This window comes from Phocoena sinus, chromosome 2, assembly GCF_008692025.1.
Source record: "Phocoena sinus isolate mPhoSin1 chromosome 2, mPhoSin1.pri, whole genome shotgun sequence".
In the NCBI taxonomy this organism is placed as follows: Eukaryota; Metazoa; Chordata; class Mammalia; order Artiodactyla; family Phocoenidae; genus Phocoena; species Phocoena sinus.
In genome coordinates this window covers 85,891,236-85,914,046 of record NC_045764.1, presented here as the reverse complement: position 1 = coordinate 85,914,046, position 22,811 = coordinate 85,891,236, and the positions used below count along the sequence as shown (strand labels likewise).

The 22,811-nt window shown below is 37.0% G+C and overlaps 1 protein-coding gene across 5 annotated transcripts in view; it reads right to left on the bottom strand.

Moving 5' to 3' along the window:
• CEP152 (centrosomal protein 152) overlaps positions 1-22,811 on the bottom strand; it is a 98,813-nt gene that overhangs the window by 37,381 nt on the left and 38,621 nt on the right. For all 5 annotated transcript variants that reach the window (XM_032624865.1, XM_032624867.1, XM_032624866.1 and 2 more), the window contains exons 13-17: positions 8,341-8,536; positions 2,637-2,759; positions 1,898-2,007; positions 1,020-1,148; positions 761-896 (exon numbers count right to left, since the gene is read on the bottom strand). In XM_032624865.1, coding sequence (XP_032480756.1) covers positions 761-896; positions 1,020-1,148; positions 1,898-2,007; positions 2,637-2,759; positions 8,341-8,536 — 694 coding nt within the window. The remainder of the gene's footprint in view (positions 1-760; positions 897-1,019; positions 1,149-1,897; positions 2,008-2,636; positions 2,760-8,340; positions 8,537-22,811) is intronic.

Sequence of the window (22,811 nt, the reverse complement as noted above, 5' to 3'; positions counted from 1 at the left end):
GCCCCTCCAGCTTTCCGGGACGATGAGAACTCCCTGGAAAGAGGTCACACTCACAGCGACTTTCCTCTCTACAGCTCCACAACCCCACCTTCCCTATCATGAGACCCAAGTTCAAACTCCTGCCCTTTTCCCCAGAATAAAAGGATGCTTAAGTCCTGACAGAAATGGGTCAGAGGAAAACATCCATGCAGTGCACACAGGACTGTATAGAATCACTTGGGCAGCAAACAAACATGCAAAACGAGGATCCCTGGGTTTCAGACTCACAGTACTCGGGTCCACCTTGTTGGTTTTGTTTGTTTGTTTTGCGGTACGCGGGCCTCTCACTGCTGTGGCCTCTCCCGTTGCGGAGCACGGGCTCCGGACGCGCAGGCTCAGCGACCACGGCTCACGGGCCCAGCCGCTCTGCGGCATGTGGGATCTTCCCGGACCGGGGCACGAACCCGCGTCCCCTGCATCGGCAGGCGGACTCTCAACCACTGCGCCACCAGGGAAGTCCCACCTTGCTTATTTTTAGAATGCTCTTTTGCCTCTTAGAATAAATCTATAAGGACGAATCACTTTCTCCTATGGGTATGCCATTTTCTGCTAGGGCTTTAATAATCATTTCAATATTTACTGTACTTTGTGAGCTGAATTAGTGTGAAACAGCCAAACGTGAAGACTTCTACAGAAGGCTTCCCTGTTTCACAGGAGAGTGAGTGTACTGGTTTCAGTGAGAAATGAAATGAAGTGAACACAACACAGACTTGTCCTGTACCTTCTTCTCTTGAGCCTGTTGCTCCTTTTCCATGGTCTTCCTGAGAGTTGCTTCTAGATTATCTTTCTCTCTGCACACTTCCAGGTAACATTCCTGCACGGCCGCCATCTCCTTATTCACCTTATCTAAGTCAGACCTTGGACACACAAAACCAGCAACTAAATATAAGGCTGCAGAACAGACAATTTTCCTCTAAACAATGGAATAAGAGAATGTTGTCTCTACAGCTTCAGGGGCAGCTAAACCCTTTCATTCTCACCTAAGTTGCAAGCGAGCTCCCTCATAAACCTCAAAGAGCTGCTGCTTCTCCAAAGCATGCTTTGCTAACAGGCTTTCACGTATTTGGGCTTTCATGGCTTCATGGTGTTGCTGGTAAGTCCTCTCACACCTAGAAACAGACAGCAGACAGCGGAATCTAAGGCAGGGCCAGCACTACCAGAAACACGGAGACGAACTTTTTTCCCTCCCTTCCTTCCCACGCCCTCCTTCTAGTGCAAAGTACAGTTAAGATCAGATTGGTCTTCCCCAACCCAAAGTGGTAATAATTAGCTTTCAATAGATGATCTTATAAGAATCTTCAAAATTTTCTTTCTTCAAATGTTTCTAGAGAAAAATTAGAAACCTGGATGTGAGAAATGCCCCAGTCCTTCAAACAGAGTATAATAGTCTGTGTTGAGGACTTCTGTTTATAAAAAGCCAATTGAAATAATAGAGGGTGTGGTTCCAAAATTCCAAGTTATCTATATTAAACACAAATACTAAAGTAACCAACTCACACGTAAGTTATGTTCCAAAAGTCTGTTTCGAAGTTCATGATTTCCTATTTAGAAGACATATTTCCTCCCACACGTTTCTTCCTTATAAAAAATAGTTAAGCCATTAAGCTCTACTGTTTCAATGAACTACAGTTTGGATGTGTTCTGTAGAACTCAACTCACTACATAACATTATTTCTATGGAAGATGTGTTCCAAATTCTAATTTGAGAAGCCAGGGATTCATCTTCTCCAATTTATGATCTCAATAGGGAGGGTTCACACCATCATTTCTCTCGAATCTTTTCTTGGGGGGCGTTATCAGGAGAGAGAAGGGAAGGAGAGCCCAGAAGACAGACATCAGGCCTCTGTCTAGACCTCACCTATCCACAGCTTCTTGTTTATCACGGTCAAAATCTTGTACCATTTGTCTCATTTGATTGCATAAGTCTTGATTTGTATGTCTCAGATTTTCTTCAGTTTCTTTAAGCTCCTAAATACAAAAGAATAAAGTATTTAGAGGAAATACCCATCATCTTTATTGACTAGTCTAATCTCATTTTCTGATATCCTCTGTGCTTTATCTCTTTCCCTATAACATTATTTGACATAATATCATTTTCATAATTCTATAGAATTCTCTTCATGCCTTGTAAGAGTGTAGATTCATTTATCTGTCAAGTAGCTTTCTGATAGGAGTAAAGGTTAAAATTCTGTATTTATTTTTAAATGTATGAAAACATTCAACCAGAGAAGTATTGGTTAACTGATGCTTTATGATAAATCTTAGAATATGATAATCTTCCCAACCATATCAATAAGCACGGTTTTACTTTCCGGTCAAGGGCTGCCTAAGGAGGAAAGAATACCTCTATTAGCCATGCCATTAGAGAAATACTGAATTCCTAGACAATTAGAGGAATTCCAGAAAACTGAAATTATACTAACTTACCTTCCGTTGAAAATACTACCCCATGACCAGCAGTAAAAGGAAATAACTGGAATCCTTAATCACCTGCTAATATATTTGTCCACTAACTCATATTGCCTCTGTATTTTTGAAAAGTCCTTTGAATGAGGTCATGAGAATTCTCACAAAATAGAGGAAAGTTTTTTAATCACCTGATTTTGTTGTTGTAAAACCTGAATTTCACTTTTAAGTCGCAGAATATCATCTTTGACAATCATATCGGAAGAGTCAGGCCATACTTGATTAGTTGGTTTTTCTGAGGTATCTGTTTTAGTCTAAATGTTGAAAAGAAGTCAGAAGTTTTTCAGGTTTATAAAAAATTGTAAGCATTAGTTTTGTAATAATTTCATACTTAACAAAGAAATTGCAAAAACAGTACAAATAATTTCCATATACCTTTTATTACTGTCCCCCAATATAACCATGGTACAATTATCAAAACCAGGAAATTAACTAGGATGCAATACTATTACCCAATCCATAGACCTTATACAAAATTTTCCAGTTTTCCTCTAACATCCTTTTCCTGGTTCAGGATACAGTCTACAATTTCACGCTGCCTGCAGTTGTCACGTCTCATTAGTCTCCTCCGATCTAGGACAGTTCTTCAGTCTTTGTCTTTCGGACCCATAACATTTTTGAAGCGTACCTATGCTAATCATTTAGTTTTACGGATGTTACTTCGTTATTAAATTCACGTTATGCATTTTGGGCATGAATGCCACAGAAGTGATGTGTGTGTGTTTTTAGGAGACATATGACATCAATATGTCTCATCACTGGTGATGATCAGCTGATGAAGGTCAAAGGTTCTGTCTGCAGGCATCTCCATTGTAAAGTTACTGTTTTGCAATTAACAGTAAGTATTAATATCTTATGGGGAGACATTTGAGGCTATGCAAACATTCTATTTCTCATCATACTCTCGCCCACTAGGTTTAGCATCTATTCTATTTCTGTATTTAATCAGTGTTAACTCATACATTTTATTCAATAGGTACACAATGATGATAGTCTTTGGTAAATTGTTTCCAGAAAGTTCATACAAATGTATCCTGTCAGGTGGTGCAAGAGTCTGTCCAGCTCTCTTTACCTCCAATGGCTGTGACTGTCTTTGAATGATTATTGTGTTTGATGGGGAAAAGGGTCTCCAACAATTTTTTCATTTGCATTTGTGGAACCTCTTACATGCCTTCATTGTTCATTTGTTTTTCATCTTTCCGTATATATAACTTTGCATTTTCCTCTTACCATCTAATTGTTTTATCCATTTTTATAAGTTCCTTGTTCATTGAAGAGGTCAAAGATTTTTTTTTTTAATATCTACTCTATTTGACCTGTTGGTTTTATATTTACCTGAACTCTGAGCTCTCTTCTTCAATGTTTAAAAAATATTCTGTACCAAGGTTCAATCTACTCATTGGGGGAAAGGGAGGTATGTGTATCTCATTCCTACATGGGGTGACAGAAGGCTTTGGCTCAGTCTTCCAATTCAGTCTTCACTTCCTTCAGAGAAGGAAGTTGCACTTTCCTCGGTTCACCTGCCATCATTTCCTAGAAGCCACTGCTCCTGCCCCAGTCAGAAGAGAGAGGAGCTAAGAATACCTACCCTGTTAGCTTTGCTCCAGACTTGGGGATATTAATGAGACTTTAAAGGATTTTACTGACTCATTAGAATGGCTTTCATTTTTTTTTTTAACTTAGCCTCTACTTTTTAAAGTTTACAATATTCATTTGTGCTTCCTTCCCCACTGGTGAGTTTCTATTACTAAGAATGAAAGTAACATCATACTGATACACTGAAAAAATATCTTCATGGCTAGCTATTACACTCAATTTTGACATTTTTTCACACTGCAGGCACACAGGGACTTGGTACTTGCAGTACTTGTTGGCACAAAACTCTTACGAAGATCTTTCAAAAGAGAAGGACAATTTGAACGCTGCAACGAAACCTCTCTCCAAGGCTGGTATACTGAAGACATTATCTTCAAGAAAACAAGAAATGTAATATACCAGCTCTCATACTATCTTCCTAACTTCTATGTCTCAAAAAATTCTAGCTAGGACCCTTCTGAGTTAGGTACTGAACACTGCCTATCAAGTCCCTTGGAATTAGAGTATGGCTTTAACCACAGCTTGTGGTAAGGTAACGGATCTCTATTAAGTATCAGACACAGAAAAGCCTCTGTGTTTTATTTCTTAAGCTTACAAAAAATTCAGTGTAGATGTGGTCCCTGACTGATAGTAAGCCAGTCTGGTTTTCCTAAGGCCTTTGCCACATTCTGCCTTAACGGCCCAGTAGTTCAACTGGAATGAACAGCATAGTATTTGATCCACCCCCAATCACTGTATAGTGCTATATATGGGCAGACTCCTCACTTTCACCACATATTATCCTGGAAATGTCATAAAACAGCACTACTATGAATAGTCACATGACATGAAAGCAAAAAAAGGGACTCTCTGTAATAACTTTAAGTTGTTTTATATAAGATGGATAGAAACAGATATAAAATGTACTATAAGGTATGTATAAAGCAATAAATACATCAATACCTTTAAAACATTTATGAAAGAATCATGCCAAATAAGATTACATGGTAAATATTTTTGCTGCCCTTCTTAACACATAGAAAGGCTTTAGGATTTTGATGGCCTAGTTCTCTTTAAAAAGGCATCCAGGGAAGTTTAAATTAATGTGTTTTTTTCTCTTAACATCCCTGTAGCAAGCACAGAAGTTCAACATCATTTCATTAAGCTCGGGACTTGATGCTAGCCATGATCATTCTTCTAAAAATCGATATTGAGACACTGAATGATTTTCGCCTCATTAAAGATTTCAGAAAGACTGAGTTTATATAATATAAACTTCTTGCTTATTTGCTCCATCTTTTTACATACTTCTGCTGAAGGCCGAAATATCCCTTTCCGCCTTCCCGCCTGGATTTATCCTTCAGGACAGAGGTCAAATGTTCCCTCCTCACAGACTTCACTAGGGCTACCTTACCACCTCAGCCCCACGCCCAAGCCCAGTTAGTTACTCCTTCTCAACAGCACTTTGTAATTAGCATAATTCTTATTACACAAAGTTATAACATGTCCATCTCCTTACAGATCTGTAGTACTGACTGTGGTAGCCATTAAGCACACATCGTTGTTGGGTACTTGAAATGTGACTTGTCCAAATAGAAATGTGCGATAAGGAGAAAATACGTGCCAGATTTCAAGGACTTAGCACACGCATAAAATATATAAACCATCTCATTAATAATTTTATACTGATCACATACTGAGAAGATAATATTCTGTATATACTAGGTTAAATAAAATATATTATTTAAATCAATTTCACCTATTTTAATGGGACTACTAGATATTTTAAGTTACATATGTGGCATCATTATATTTCCATTGGATAGTGAGGTTCTAGATTCTAAGTTCCTTCATGGAATGGCCATTGTTCCTTTTTTTTTTTTTGGCCATTGTTTTCTTTCATCACTGAATCCCACAAGACCTTGCACAGAGTAGCTTAAAAAAAAAAAAAAAAAAAAAAGCTTAAACTGAATGATTTGCTTTTCCTCCACATACACCCCCAACCCTGCTTTCCGACTTTACAGACTAAATAGAAAGCTCCATTAGAAAAGATGTGGGAAACAGGAGGCAAAGGCCAGGTTTGATGGTGGCCATTTGCTAATTAGATGACTGTGAACTTGAGTGCTTATTTCAAGACCACCTGTTGATTAAATTACCACTTCCTCTCCCTCTTCCCCATCTAGGAAGTGGGTCAATATGTGTAGAAATTCAGAAAATATCTACTGAGAAAACACGTAGAGAATTATCAAGACAATACTCCCAAGAGGTTCCTATATAGTAAGGTGACGCAGAGCCACCATAACCAGCAAGTGCTGAAGTCACCCTTTAAGAAAAACCAAATGCAGACTGCTGAGAAATCACTATGGCAAAAGGCTAGCTGGGCAAAAAGAGTATTGAAAGATGAGACAGTTCCCTTCGCTCCACTGATGAAACAGCCTATAGAGTATGGAGGCAAAGGGAAAGGCTAAAAACAACACAAGGAATAGCCACCAGCAATTGCCACACATGTGAAAGTGTATCTGTACAGCAAACGCCACTAGTGATTTCAATATAGAACAAAGAGAGCACCAAGATACCTAAGCTAAGGTTCAGACTCAAAATCAGGTTCCTACTCTTAGCACACTCTCACCAAAATGCTTATTAAACTGATCAACTCTAATCTAATGCAAGTTTTCATTCCCATCCTTTATAAGAAACATGGAAAAAGCTAAAACAGCTTGATTTCAAGATGTTAAATGTGCTGGGGGAAAGCACATTCTCCCATTTCTCATTTGGTTATTAACAATGAAATCAATGTGCTCATCAAATGTAGTTACTCAGAAGAAAGAACCGAACCAGGCAGGGCTTTCACGGTGAAAACACGCTATTATTTCTGGAAAGCAAACTAGGCATGATTAAAATTCCAGGGGCTTCCCTGGTGGCGCAGTGGTTGAGAGTCCGCCTGCCGATGCAGGGGACACGGGTTCGCGCCCCAGTCCAGGAAGATCCCACATACTGCGGAGCGGCTGGGCCCGTGAGCCATGGCCGCTGAGCCTGCGCGTCCGGAGCCTGTGCTCCGCAATGGGAGAGGCCACAACAGTGAGAGGCCCGCGTACTGCCAAAAACAAACAAACAAACAAACAAAACAAAACAAAAAATTCCATAATAATAAACACCACAGAATATCTTGCACACTTTGCTTTAATAGGACTGTTTTAATGAATACAACTCCTAGTTTAAGGATCAGGAGATAAAACAGTACCAAAGTAGGAAGTAAGATATCATTTCCATCCAGGAGAAAAAGGAATATACTACCTACATTCATTTTTCACCTTCCCTTTCCTCTTTGTTTCTAGTTCTTTCATGTATTACTTTCTACTGGGAATAGAAATGAGTTGGGATTTAGAAATAGAGAAGGGTGAAAAAGTCAGCTGTTGAAGGAGGGCAACCCTAAAGATCTCTGACAGCACGATCTTGGAGAAATAACCTTGACCTATTAATTAGTCCAGTATTTTAGTTTCAATTTGCCCAAAGACTGACTCTCACCTCAGAAGGGTCACAAATTCCTCCAGCTTCATTTTCCTCATCTGTAAAACAAGGATGCTAACTGAAGGATATAAAGGTGGATTTCAAGGACTCTGACATACCTGATTCCAACCTTTCCCACCTGTAACACCACCTCCATAGAATTAATTTTTTTTTAATATAGAATGACTATTATTTTAAGAACAGGGGCCAGAGAAATCTCAGACAAAATGCTAGAGGATTTCACTGTGGAGAATTTAACTAAATTTTAAAGCACTGTTGGTACAAGCCAATCTTGAGGAAATGCAGACACCTTGGTTATGTAGAATGCTTCCTTGGATTTGTGGTTAAGGAATTTTACCTAACTGGCCTCTCATTTACTAGGTGCCAAGAGTAACCAGAAAGTATATTCCTTTAAGTGGCATTTCTTTCTTTAAACTTTACTTATAAAGAAGTCAAATGGGGAATCCCCTGGCGGCCCGGTGGTTAGGACTCCGAGCTACCACTGCAGGGGTCGCAGATTCGATCCCTGGTAGGGGAACTCAGATCCCACAGGCTGCGTGGCGCGACCAAAAATAAAATAAAAGTCATTTGTAAAATAAAGAAAGAAAGAAAACATTCTGCCTTAAAAAAAAAAAAGTCAAATGAATCCCTGAAAGACAAAAGTTTAATTTAAATGCGAAAACTGTAAGTGTTTTCTTTATTAAGTCATGAAAAACGGCTTTTTATAAACTTTATAAATTTTATAAACTCTACCTCGATGCTTTTTTCATTCTTCTCCACTTGGAGATCTTCGATTTTCTTATGACAGTCTTTGAGATTGTTTTGTAACTGAGACACCAGATGACGCTTCATGGAGTTGCTACCCAGCAAACGCTGCACCTCTGCTTTCAGCGTCAGAATGACCTCATCTTTGGAAAGCTCTTCAGCTGGGTCTTCCTGCTGTACAACACTAACGGAAAAATTATCATATCTAAGGTTAAATCAAGTAACAAATCAAGCACGGCTATTCCTTAAAAGCAACTAGCTGCAGTGGTAACCATGTTTTGTAACCCATACAACTATATACTGGTATTTCAAAAACAATTTTAAGTTTTGTCATACACAGGATATTGCCTTTGACACATCCCCATATACAGAAATAAGTTCATTCACAGGAAGACCCTTCTTAACCTTAGTCCTGCTGCCTCACTGAAAGTTCAGCCATACGAACTTCAGTATGACATGCATTTTTATTTTTGGTAAATTGCATGCTATATATACATGTCCTTCATTACTCCAAGAGAAACAAAGTGAAAATAAAGGATGAAATGAAGAGTAAAACACTAGTCATCCTAACCAACAATTCCTGTATCTCTTCTACTAAAACACAAGTGTAGGTGGATATCTGAGCAACTGAAAAAATAACAAAAAGAAATGCCATGCTAACTTAATCCCCACTTTAGTTTGTCAATACATTCAAAAATTGGAATGAGTATTTCTGTTCCTCGCCATAATGGATTAAAAGGAACGGATTTATCTTCCTGTCTTAAAAAAACTAGAAAACCAAATAAAACATATGAAATGGTGGTGTTCAATCATTAGACAACATGCAGCACATCAGAGTGATCCCTGAAAAAAGGAAAACAAACAAGGTAAGCCCTAAAATTGCTACAGCTTTCTGCCTGGAGAATTTCCAGCCTGTAGCACAGAAAGAAGAAACCCAGAGTCCAGCAATCTCACCGAGTTGCAGAATTCAGTATGGGGAAACCAAAATGTCTAGAATCTGAGGAGAGAAATACTGTGGGAGAGGTAGCTACACAGAAAGAGAGCTCTGGAGATCTGTGGATACAAGTGAGAAAGTTACCTCAAGACCAGGGAAAAAAACCACAGGAAAATGAACCATAGTGGAAAGACTTCCTAATTCACAGAGCATCAAATAGTGCCTTAGTAATAAGGGCAAATTAGCCCCAGATTAAAGGCTGCTCTAAATCTGATCTAACAAAGCCTACAAAGAAGTCTTGAAAGGATCAAATGAATTCCAGATAACTTAAGTGTGTCACAGAAAAAGGATAACAATATTTTTTTAAATAAAGTCCAAAATCTAAAGCATAAAATTCAAAATGTCCAGCATCCAATCAAAATTTACCAAGCATGCAAATAAAGAAAGAAGGGAAATACAAACCATAACCAGGAGAAACTGACCCGAATGACACAGGTAGTACAATTAAGTATATTCCATACGTTCAAGAAGGTAGAGAAAAAAACATGAAAACAATGAGGAGAGAAATAGTAGACTTTATGCCCCAGATTGGACTTAGAGACAACAAATTGAAACATCTGAAAAAATATACATACGCAATGAGATTAACAGCATATTTAATATGGCAGAAGTAAAGATCCACAGACGTAAAGACACAGCAAATTTAAACACAGAGAGAAAAAAGACCAGAAGTACACAGAGCATATTAAGTTTTCTAACCTAACTATAGTTAAGTCCCAGAAGAAAAGTGGGGAGGAGACAGAAAAAATATTTGAAAACATAACTAAAATTTTTCTACTACCTGAAAACTAAAACCCCATAAAGCCTAGAAGCTCAATAAACCTCAAGCACAAAAAACATGAAGAAAACCACCACAAACTACATCAACATCACATTGCTAAAACCAATGATAAAGAGAGAGTGCAGGAAGATTCCTGGGGAGGGGAGGACCAGAGAAAGGAATAGTGGATTCTGTGTATAAACAGCCTCAGTGTAAGCCCTAAACTATGCATGCATAGAACAGACCCTCAAACCAGCAAAGATTTGGAAATTTAACTGAAATCTGAACCACACACACAAGTCTCACACTGACTAACCCTTGAGAGGTGCATACACAGAACAGATTCAAACCAATGTGGCAAAGGCTTGGAAAAATGAACTAAGATTTGAAACACCTATGCAAATTTCTATACAACATAAAAATCACAATGTCTACTATACAATCTAAAATTACTCAACATAAAACTAACATGGAAAGCCCAAATGCTGGAACTATCACAAAGAGTTTTAAAAAGTTAAAGCAGCTAATAGCTATGCTTTACGAGTAAAGGAAACATATTTGAAATGAACGAAAAGATAGGAATTCTCAACAGAGAAATAAAAACTTTAGAAGAACCAAATGGAAATTTTATCATTGAAAAATACAGTACCTAAAAGTTAAAAAAAAAAAAAAAAAACCCTCACTGGACAGGCTCAATAGAGTAGAAATGACAGGGGAAAGAATGAGTGGGCTTGAAAATAGTTCAACAGCAATCATCTAACGTGAAAACAGAAAAAAAAATGAACAGTGTCTCAGGGAACTGTGGGACAATATAAAAAGATTTAACATTATGTATAATTGGAGAACGAGAAGGAGAGGAGAAAGAGGAGGCAGAAAAAATATTTGAAGAAATAATGGTCAACATTTTCACAAATTTGGTAAAAGACATAATAAATTTACATTTTCAAGAAGCTCAGTGAACCCCAAATGAAATAACCCAAAAGAAAAACACACTTAGACACATTGTAATCAAACTGCTTAAAACTGAAAAAAAAAAAAATCTTTTTTGAAAACAGCAGGAGAAAAACTACTTATTACATACAAAACAATGACTCAAATAACAATAGATTTCTCTTCAGAAACCAATGAGGCCAGAGGCAGTGGAAGAGCATATCTTTAAAGCGCTGCAATAAAAGAACAGTTGACCCGGAATTCTTTAATCAGCAAATATAAGGGCATTTTCATATAAGGAAACTAAGAATTTGTTGCCAACAGACATGCTCTGGAAGAAATGCCAGAGGAGGTTCTTCAGCTAAAGGGAAATGGTATCTACCAAAGGGATCTCTACACTGAAAACTACTAAACATTACTGAGAGAAACTGAAGAAGGCCTAAATAGAGAAGTATAGCATGCATGTTCAGAAAGTGGAAAACTCAATTTCTTTAATTCCCCCAGCTTTTTCGAGATATAATTGACAAACAGCAATATCTTAAGATGTCAATTCTCCCAAAATTGATCTATAGATTCAACACATTTCAAATTAAAATTCCAGAGGACATTTTTTGTAGAAGTTGACAAGCTAACCATAAAATTTATTTTGAAATGCAAAGAACTTAGAATAGTTTCAATTTTGAAAACAACAAAGTTGAAGGATGTGTTCAACCCATTTCAAAACTATAAAGCTACAGTATCAAGACTGTTATCACCAAAAAGATCACTGGAACAGAATGGAGAATACAGAAATAGACCCACAAACATATGGTCAACTGATTATCAACAAAGATACCAAGGCAACTCAACTGGGAAAGAAAAGCTTTTCTGACAAATGGGATTAGATCAATTGGATACTGGAATGAAAAAAGTAAACATCAATCCTTCCCTCACACGATACTAAAAAATTAACTCATAACGGATCATAAATGGAAATATAAGAGGTAAAACTATGGAATTTCTAAGATCACAACAGAAAATTTTTGTAACATTGAGTTACAATACACAAAAACCATGAACTATAAATGAGACAGTTGATAAATCTGAATTCATAAAAACTTAAAATTTTTGCTCTTCAAAAGATACCATTAAGAAAATGATAAGATAAACCAGAGAGTGGAGGAAAATATTCACAACACATATCAGACAAAGGGCTTGTATCCTGAAATATATGAAGACCAAACAACATATACAAATAATAATTAAGCACAAGAAAAAAGGAAAGCAAGGCATATCAAAAGATGTTTAACTTTATTAGCCATTAGGGAAATACAAGTTAAAACCACAATGAGATACCACTACACACAAACTAGAAGCGCTCAAATTTTAAAAGATTGGCTATCAAGATTTAACAATGGCACAGAACAACTGAAACTCTCAGACTTTGCTTCTGGGAATGCAAAATGGTACAACCACTTTGGAAAAGAACATTTATACTATTGCTATTGCTATTTAAATAAAATAAATTGTAGGAACTCTAATGTAACCATAAAAAGAAAAGCAATTTGGAGCATAAGTGGAAAGGAAGAGGTAAAATTATCTCCATTAGCAGATGATATAATTATATCTAAAAAACTTATAATCTAATGGAAAAACTATTACAAACAATAAGAGAATTAGAAGGCAACAGGTTATAACACACAATATAGAAATAATATATACAAACAATACTCAGAAGAAATAATGGAAAAGAACATGCCATTCACTATTGCAAAATAAAATACCGAGGCATCAATTTAACAAGAATTGTGCAAAACCTAAATGTGAAAAACTTCAAAACACACTTGAAAGACAAAAACAGATTTAAGCAAATGAAAAGACATGTTATATTCTTAAGTAAATTCAACATCATAAAGATATCAGTTCTCCCTGGGTTTATATACTTAAGATGATCTTAGTAAAAATATTATCAGGATTGTTTTCCTAGAACAGAACAAGTAAAATATAAAGTTCATTTGGAAGTGTAAACGAGCAAGAACAATCAGAAAAACCCTAATAAGAACAGCAATTCCAGATAGATGGTAAAACTAAAGTATAAGGCAAAGCAATAAAGCTTTTAGAAGGCAGCATAAGAGAATAAGCTTCATGATCCTGAAGTAAGGAAAGGTTTCTTAAAGGGACTATAAAAGCACTAACCATGAAGATGGATAAATTTGACTAAAGTTTAAAAACTTCCATTCATCAAGAGATACATTAAAAGGTTAAAAAGGCAAGCCAGAGGGAAGAAACAGAAGAAGTGAGTGAGAGGAGATATCTGCAACACACATAACATCGAAGATCTCTTATCTAGAACAGTTTTCAACAAAAACGCCTATAAATCAACGGAACACATGCACACACAAAATATCATGTAAAAACTGAGGAGGGACATGAACAAGTCCTTCTTCACACTCACACACACAAACACACACACACACACACACACCACACCCAAGCCACCAATAAACACAATAGGCATGTTTTTTTAATGGAGTGCAATCTCATTCATAATCTGGGAGAATGCAAATAAAGACCACAATAAAATATCACTACACATTAAGTGGCTAAAACTAAAAGACTGACAATAACAAGTAACAGCAAGAAGACAGAGCAATTAAAACTTTCATACACTTCTGGTGGGGATGTAAACTGGCACAACTAGTTTATTATTATTATTTTTAATTTTTTGCGGTACGCAGGCCTCTCACTGTTGTGGCCTCTCCCGTTGCAGAGCACAGGCTCTGGACACACAGGCTCAGCGGCCATGGCTCACGGGCCCAGCCACTCCGCGGCATGTGGGATCTTCCCAGACCAGGGCACAAACCCATGTCCCCTGCATTGGCAGGCGGACTCTCAACCACTGCGCCACCAGGGAAGCCTGGCCCAACTACTTTAGAAAATAGCTTTGCATTACCTATTAAAGTTGAAACACAAGTACTACAAGCAATTTCACTTCATATTATATACCCAACAGAAATGTATGCACATTGTACCAGGAAATAACATTAAGACTCTATGGACAGTAGGATGGAAAATAAACTGTGGAATATTCATACAAATAAAGTTACACACACACACACATATATTTACATATATAAATGAATGGGCTACAGCTACCTGCTACAACATAAGTTTCACAAACAAAATTTTGGTGAAAAAAATCTAATGAACCTATATCTATGAAAAACTAACAGCCAGAATTCATGCTTAATGGAGAATGACTGAATACTTCCTTGTAAAATCAGGAGCAAGACAAGGATGTCTGCTCTTGCCACTTCTATTCAACATTGTACTAGAGATTCTAGCTAGAGCAATTAGTCAAGAAAAAGAAGTGAAAGTCATCCAGATTGGAAAGAAAGAAGTAAAACTATCGCTATTTTCAGATGACATGATCTTGAATATAAAAGATCCTAAGGAATCCACTAAAAAACTATTTGAACTAATTAACAAGTTCAGCAATGTGGCAGGATACAAGATCAATACACAAAATCAATTGTATTTCTACACACTAGCAGTGAACCTCCTGAAAATAAAACTAAGAAAACAATCCTGCGAAAAGAATAGGCAAGAGAATAAAATACTTTGGAGTAAATTTAACAAAGACATATGACTACTACACTGAAAGCCACAAAATTATAAAAGTAGATGACTGGTACACTGAAAGAAATAAAAGAAGACCTAAATAAATGGAAAAACATCCCATGTTCAGGGATCAGAACACAATATTGTTCTATAGATTCCCTGCAACCCCTATCAAAAGCTCAGCTGGGGGCTTCCCTGGAGGCGCAGTGGTTGAGAGTCCGCTTGCCGATGCGGGGGACGCGGGTTCGTGCCCCGGTCCGGGAAGATCCCACGTGCCGCGGAGCGGCTGGGCCTGTGAGCCACGGCCGCTGAGCCTGCGTGTCCGGAGCCTGTGCTCCGCAACAGGAGAGGCCACAGCATTGAGAAGCCTGAGTACTGCAGAAAAGAAAGGAAAAGAAAAGAAAAAAAAAAAAAAAAAAGCTCAGCTGGTTTCTTTGCAGAAATTGACAAATTGATCCTAAAATTCATAGGGAAAGGCAAGAGACCCAGATTAGCCAAAGAAATCTTGAAAAAGAAAAACAAAGTTGGAAGACCCAGACTTTCCAATTTCAAAAGTTACTACAAAGGTATAGCAATCTATAGGCAGTGTGGTACTAGCCTAAGGACATATAGATCACTGGAATAAAACTGAGAGCCCAGAAATAAACGCTCACATTCACAGTCAATAGATTTTCAACAAGGGTGCCAAAACAATTTAATGGAGAAGAGTCTTTTCAACAAATGGTATGAAACAACTGGCTATCCACATACAGAAGAATGAAGTTAGAACCCTATCTCATATCATATGCAAAAATTAATTCAAAATGGATCTCAAGACTTAATGTAAGAGACAAAACTCTTATAAGATAACATAGGTATAAATCTTCAGAACGCTGGATTAGAAAATGGTTTCTTAGATACCAAAAGCACAAGCTAACAAAGAAAATATACATAAGTTGGACTTTATAAAATTAAAGACTTTTGTGCTTCAAAGGATGCTATCAAGAAAGTGAAAAGACAACCCACTGAACAGGAGAAAATATATCCAAACCATATATCTGACAAGGAACTTAAATTCGGAATATATAAAGAGCTCTTAAAATTAAACAATAAAAAGACAACCTAATTTTAAAATGGGCAAAAGATGTGAATAGACATTTCCCCAAAGAAAATATACAATGGCCAATAAACACATGAAAAGATGTTCAACGTAATTAGCCATTAAGTAAAAACCACATCATTAGCAAATCACCATGATGAGAAACCATTCAATACCCATGAAGAAACTATAATTTTTTAAATGGAAAATACCAAGTGCTGATGAGGATATGAAAAAATTGAAACCTTCATTCATTGCCAGAGACAATGTAAAATGCTGCAGCCACTTTGAACTGTTTGACTATTTTTCAAAATGCTAAACTTAATACAGTTTGAAAACATATGTCCACTCAAAAATTTGCAGCATTATTCATAATAGCCAAAAAGTAGAAACAGACAATCCAAATAAATGTCCATCAGCTGATGAATACATAAGCAAAATGTGGTAAATTCATACAATGGAGTATTATTTGGCTATAAAATGGGTTAAAGTACTGATACATGCTACAACATGGATGAACCTTGAAAGCATTATGAGCTAAGTGAAAGAAGCCAATCACAAAAGACCACATATTATATGAATCTATTTAAGTGAAATGTAGAGAACAGGCAAATCCATAGAGGTAGAAAGTAGATTAGTGTTTGCCTGAGCTGTGAGGACAGGATAATGGGGAATGACTGGTAAAAAGTACTGGGTTTCTTGTGCGGGATATTGAAATGTTTTAAAATTAGGTTGTGGTGATAGATGGACAACTCTGGGTATACTTAAACACATTGAACTGTGTACACTTCAAATGGGTGAATTTTATGGTATTTGAAATACAGTTGACCCTTGAACAATGTGGAGGGTTGGGGGCACCGATTCCCCACCACCACCTGTAAAATAAAAATACACGTTCCATATTTATTGAAAAAATCCACGTATAAGTGGACCCCTGCAGTTCAAACCCATGTTGCTCAAGGGTCAACTGTATATCTCAATAAAGCTGTAGAAGAAAAGGAAAAAGAAAAACCACCTAACGTATGAGTTCTCTAAATAAAGGCAAACCTAATCTGTAGTGTTTAGGCATGGATAATTAGGTCTTAAAAGAACAAAAAGCCAGAAAATAATTACCGTAACAGTTAAGATAGTAGTAACCTCAAGGTTATGACTGGAAAGAGGAATATGGGCAGCTGCCGACAATGTTTACTTCTTGGCCTCTGTGGTAGTTCCATGGGAATTCACTTTAAAATCATGCATTAAGCTATACACTCATGTTTCATACACTCTTCTTTATGTGTTATATTTCACAATTTTAAAAGTTTTAAAAGGTAAAATAAAACTATAAAAAGTACTAGAGAAATACCATCAAGAAATTGTAAGGGAAAAAAAGTGATGGATCCAACTTTATAAAATTTTTAAACAGGAAAAGTCATAACCCTCAGCAATGCATAGGGTACAAAGAAATAGGTACTATCACAGATATGGGTAATAATGCAAACTACAGGGTTGCTTGACAACACTTGTATCAAAAGCCTCAAACATGCATACTCTTTAACAAGAATATTCATCCACATCTTAAGGAAATAACCAAAGACATGAATAAAGACTCAACAAGTATGTTTATAATACTGCATTACTTAACAGTTTAAAAAATTTTAAACAGTGTATTACTAACTAAAATATAGTTCATTCATCCCCATATCCACTAGTAAGTATTTACAACATTTACTGACATCTAAAGATTTCAGAATGTACTAAGTTAAAAATTACATTATAAAGTAGTATATTCAAAGTATTTTATCTTTAGAAACCTACAAAACAGATAATGTGGAACTTAATACCAAAATGCTAATAGTGGTTTTCTTCATGGGGGTTGAATAAGATTATGGGTGCTTTTAATCCGTATTTTCTAATTTTTCCATAATAAAGGAGAAAGTTACTTTTGAAAAGAAATAAATAGCTGATAATATGTACCCTTAAAGTGATGTGATGAAAATGGAACCTCATCTGGTTCCACCCATGAGAAAAACATTCAAATTCCAAGAGGATCTTCCTTCCCACAAAATGCTTGACCAGTATTTCTCAGACTGTCAAGGTCATCAAAAACAAGGAAAGTCAGGAGGAACCTAAGGAAAAATGACTCCAAAATGTAAGGAGGTATTCTGGTGCAATCCCAGAACAGAAAAAGGACATGATGTAAAAACTAAGGACGTCTAAATAAACTATGGACGTTAGTTAATAATAATCCATCAATATTAGTTCATTAGTTGTAGCAAAGATAGCATGCTGTTGTAAGATGTTAACAGGGAAAAATGGGTGCACAGTATAGGGGAATTCTTGTACTATATTAATTTTTCTGTAAATCTAAAAATGTTCTAAAAAACATTTTTTTTAAGTCTTTCCACGAAATTGAGTTATTTGTAGTGAGGTGGATGGGCCTAGAGTCTGTAATAAAGCGTGAAGTCAGAAAGAGAAAAACAAATACTGTATGCTAACACATATATAGGGAATCTAAAAATTAAAAAAAAAAAAAAAGGTCTGAAGAACTTAGGGGCAGGACAGGAATAAAGACGCAGACATAGAGAATGGACTTGAGCACAAGGGGAGGGGGAATGGTAAGCTGGGACGAAGTGGGAGAGTGGCATGGACATATACACACTCCCAAATGTAAAACAGATAGCTAGTGGGAAGCAGCCGCATAGCACAGGGAGATCAGCTCGGGTGCTTTGTGACCACCTAGAGGGGAGGGATAAGGAGCATGGGAGGGAGACGCAGAGGGAGGAGATATGGGGATATATGTGTATGTATAGCTGATTCACTTTGTTATAGAGCAGAAACTAGCACACCACTGTGAAGCAACTATACTCCAGTAAACATGTTTAAAAAAAAAATCTTAACTAGAAACCACAAACCTAAAGTGCTATATATATTTTTAAGACTTCTGGCACATTATTAAATAAAGTCAGTTTGCTAAAGAAAGAAAGAAAAAACTAAAGTCTTTCTAAAAAAAGAAAGAATAGTACCTGAATTAACATATTTTTTCCTGTTTTTCAGTTTCGTATGATTTCCAATGAAATGTTAAAAAATATATTTATATATACACACACATACATATATATGTATATTGCGTGTATTATACACACATGTATACAGAGAGAAAGGATGAACAAAATATTAGGCTTTTTTTAATATTACAAAAAGAGATCCTGGCGATATACTACATATTTATTAATATACACAACTTTTGCATGTGTAATATAGTGTAAATATGTCTGTATGTGTAGATCGCCAACTTAAACCACTTCTCTTTATATAGAAATGTAAGACATAAATATAATTATATAAGAAATATAAAACATATTGCAATGCATCTTCCTGTGCTGTAAGACATGAACTAACTTTCAGCAGTTAACAAATTATGCATCCCTCACTTCTTTTCTTACTGAACCTTGACCACTGAAATAGCACATCATGTACTCCTAGAGGGAGCCAAGTCAGAGCAGAGAGAGTGCTTGCTAAAATAATTTTCTCTTCTTTCCCAAAAGGGAAAAGTCAGCAGTGGTGACCAGCCCTGTATTAGGCTCACTAGTGAGCCCTGTGAAGGTTGGTTCCCCTCAATCCAAATAAACTGTAGTCCCTTATGAAGCCTGCTGAGAAGACCTAGGGAAAAGGCATTCCACTTGTTAAATGTTTATTAGTTGAGCTTCGCAGCCAACTACAATAAGGGAGAGGGGAAGCTGTCTGCAGGCTGCATGAAGATTTAGCTACTCAAATTCCATGAACGTGAAATAGAACACTGAGGCTAAACCCTTAAAGTTTACTAGGCAGTAGCTTGAGGGAGGTGGTAGGCGGGAGTGAAAGCTTGGAGCCGCTAATATTTGGGTCAGTGATTTGAAAGCAGCTCAAGTCAACAAAGAACTAAAATTCTCAGCACTGGGAAAGTGCTGCTTCCTTTTGTTCTAAGAACCACAATCCAGCAGAGGAAAGGTACACATCTAATCTCTCCTATATCTCCTCTCACTTTGAACTAAGAATAAATATTTTTACTTTTTCCTCAAAGCTGAATTCTTATCCATTAAAGTGCTGGTGGGAGGGATGAGTACAAGCTAATCTTTCTCACTTATCCTCCACTTCATTGAACATCTCCTTACTGAGCCTCAGTGACTACCCACTTGCTTTAGTTATTCCCCACTTGCTTGGTTGAATGCAGCTGGCATTCCTTTTGGTACGATAGCAATGTGATATCTCAAGTTTATTATCTATAGGAATGTGCTTTAAATTACTGTAGGATTTGGGTTATAAGTGCTAATTAAATAGAAAGGGCAAAGAAGTAAATACATTTTAGTAAACATCATGATCGAGTAAGTCTACTTGGAAAGACAAACCTATACACATATACATGTATTATCTACCCAATTCCCAGGCTAATTATGGCACAAGTTAAAGTAATAAGTTGGAGAGAAATCTTTTTTGGCAGGAATTAAATCTTTAATCCTCTAAAACAACAACAACAACAAAATATATATATAAAAGAATGAAGTTTAAGGCAAAAAGGTTTGACTGTCATGCAAATAAGAACCAACAGATTTACATGACAATCAAGTTTTGGGTTTAAGTACTGGTTCTGCTGCTAAGGGTCTGTCTTCTTGGGCTAAGGCGTTCAGCTCTTTGAGCTCCGGTTTTCCCAACTCTAAAATGATAATGTGGATCGCACGTTTTCCCCAAGATTTAAATGAGGATGAAGGACTTTTTATAAAATATGTGTCCAATCAAAAGTTGATTAATATAAAATCTGATCAATGGTATAGTTTAACCAAGCATCTCTTAAATAAAATAGTAACACCTACCACTGATTAAGTGCCTAATATGTGCCAGAACTTATTACATGAGGTCCTTTATATTCATTATCTTTTTTTTTTTTTTTTTTTTGCGGTACGCGGGCCTCTCACTGTTGTGGCCTCTCCCGTTGCGGAGCGCAGGCTCAGCGGCCATGGCTCACGGGCCCAGCCGCTCCGCGGCATGTGGGATCTTCCGGGACCGGGGCACAAACCCACGTCCCCTGCATCGGCAGGCGGACTCTCAACCACTGCGCCACCAGGGAAGCCCTCATTATCTATTTTAATCCTTGTTTTATCCCCCAAGGGATACGCTACAATCTACGTGATAGAAAAAGCCTGGTAAGAAAACAGGCTCAGAAAAGTCAAGAAACGTGCCCAAGGTCATAAAGTTAGTAATAAATGGCAAAACTATGATTCAAAACAAATCTGGATCTAAAGACCGTGCTCTTTCCACCAGCCCCTTAGAATTAATCTGGCATTAACAGGAAATGCATTCACAGCAGTAAATTTTCCAGATGACTACATTTAAACTTTAAATTTTTATGTAAATCTGTTTAAAGCACATTCATCCACTTTTTGCTTTAATTAACTAACCAAAGCTGAAGGCTTTCTTCTCGGGATCATGGCTGTGGACATTCTGATGCGGATCAGAACAGGCCTAGATGTAAAAAGCTGCTTACCCCGGTGCTCAGCAGCTCTGGCACCATGCGTTCCTGTAGTTCTCTCCTTGCTGAGGCATAGCCGTCTGGCTGAAGCCCTGGCAGCACCTCTCCCAACTCCCTGACCCAGTTACTCTGTGGTCAGTTAGGAAATCAGGTAACTCATGGGGTACCAACAAATCTAAGTGAATATGGCTCTGGGATAAGAGCCCCAAGGTGGCTCCTAATAAATACATCACATAATCTTGGTCTGCTATTTGCTTCTTGGCTTCTTTCTAGATTGCAGTTGGGATCTGTTGAGATGAGAGTCCCTAAAGACTGACCTCCAGATAAATGGAAACTTACTCAACTAATGTTAACATCATGTTCCACAGCATCACCTGATTGAGATTTTAATTTACTGAATCTCATTTTACTGTTTTGAAAATGGAATCACAGCATAAGTTCTAAAACTTATTGTGGAACAAACCTTTCAGGAGATTTATACATTTGTATTTAGTTGCATGATACCTGAAACACAACAGGTAGTAAATACTTTCAAGAAACACTAACGATGGCAAACTCAGTCTTGATCTATAAACAAGACGGTGGTGGTTTCATTCAAGAATGCATTCAAGGGGGACTTCCCTGGTGGTCCAGCGGTTGGGACCCCGCACTTCCACTGCAGGGGGCACGGGTTCGATGCCTGGTCAGGGAACTAAGATCCCACATACCACGCAGTGTGGCCAAAAGATAAAAAAATAATAATAAATTTAAAAATAAATTTTAAAAAAATGCATTCAAGAAAGGCTTTCCTTAGCCTGAATACAATCTCTTTCATCTTTATCCCAGACCAGTAGAACAAATGGATAAATGCCCCTTTGTACATCAAGCATTACATTTAGCACACAGTACTTAGCTGCGTACAACTGTGTCTCCTTTTCCCCATCAGACAAAATATAAACTCCCTGTGGGAAAGGAGAAGGTCTATTTCATCTTTTGTACTCTACTCCCAGAGCCTTGCACAGCCCCTTAGCAAGTGCTTCAAAATATACATCCTTTCCTTCGTTCATCTTTTACGTGTTTAATGGTATCTAAATGTGCTCCATCTTCTACCACGACCACTCCCCGCCCTACCCCCGCTGGTCTCTAGAAGGGATGATGAAGCACTCCCTTCCATGAGAGTGCTAAAAATATCTGTGTTAAGCAGTGTTAAAATATCTGCGTTAAGTGTAAAAGACAGAATCCGTATTTTAAAACTAAGGTCACAGTAAGGTTCCTAGGGAAAATTAACGCTTATTTTCTCATATACCATTGATAAATGCCTACTTCCAACACACAGTGTTAACATCATAAAAATAATATGCCCCCACCTTAAGTAATAAAACATACATAATTTAAGTTGTAGAATTTAACTTACATATTTTAACTATACCATTTTTACCTTATTGAAACTGCGGTGCCCTACTGCTATTGGGACAGTACAATACTAATACTTGAGGTTTTTGTTAATTTTGATTTCCGACATTGCAACTTCATTAGAAATTACTAAACTATATTGTTCTGCACTCAAGAACCCCTTTTATTATGCACCGTCAATATTATTAATGTGACTTCTTCTATAGTAAAGTATTTTCTA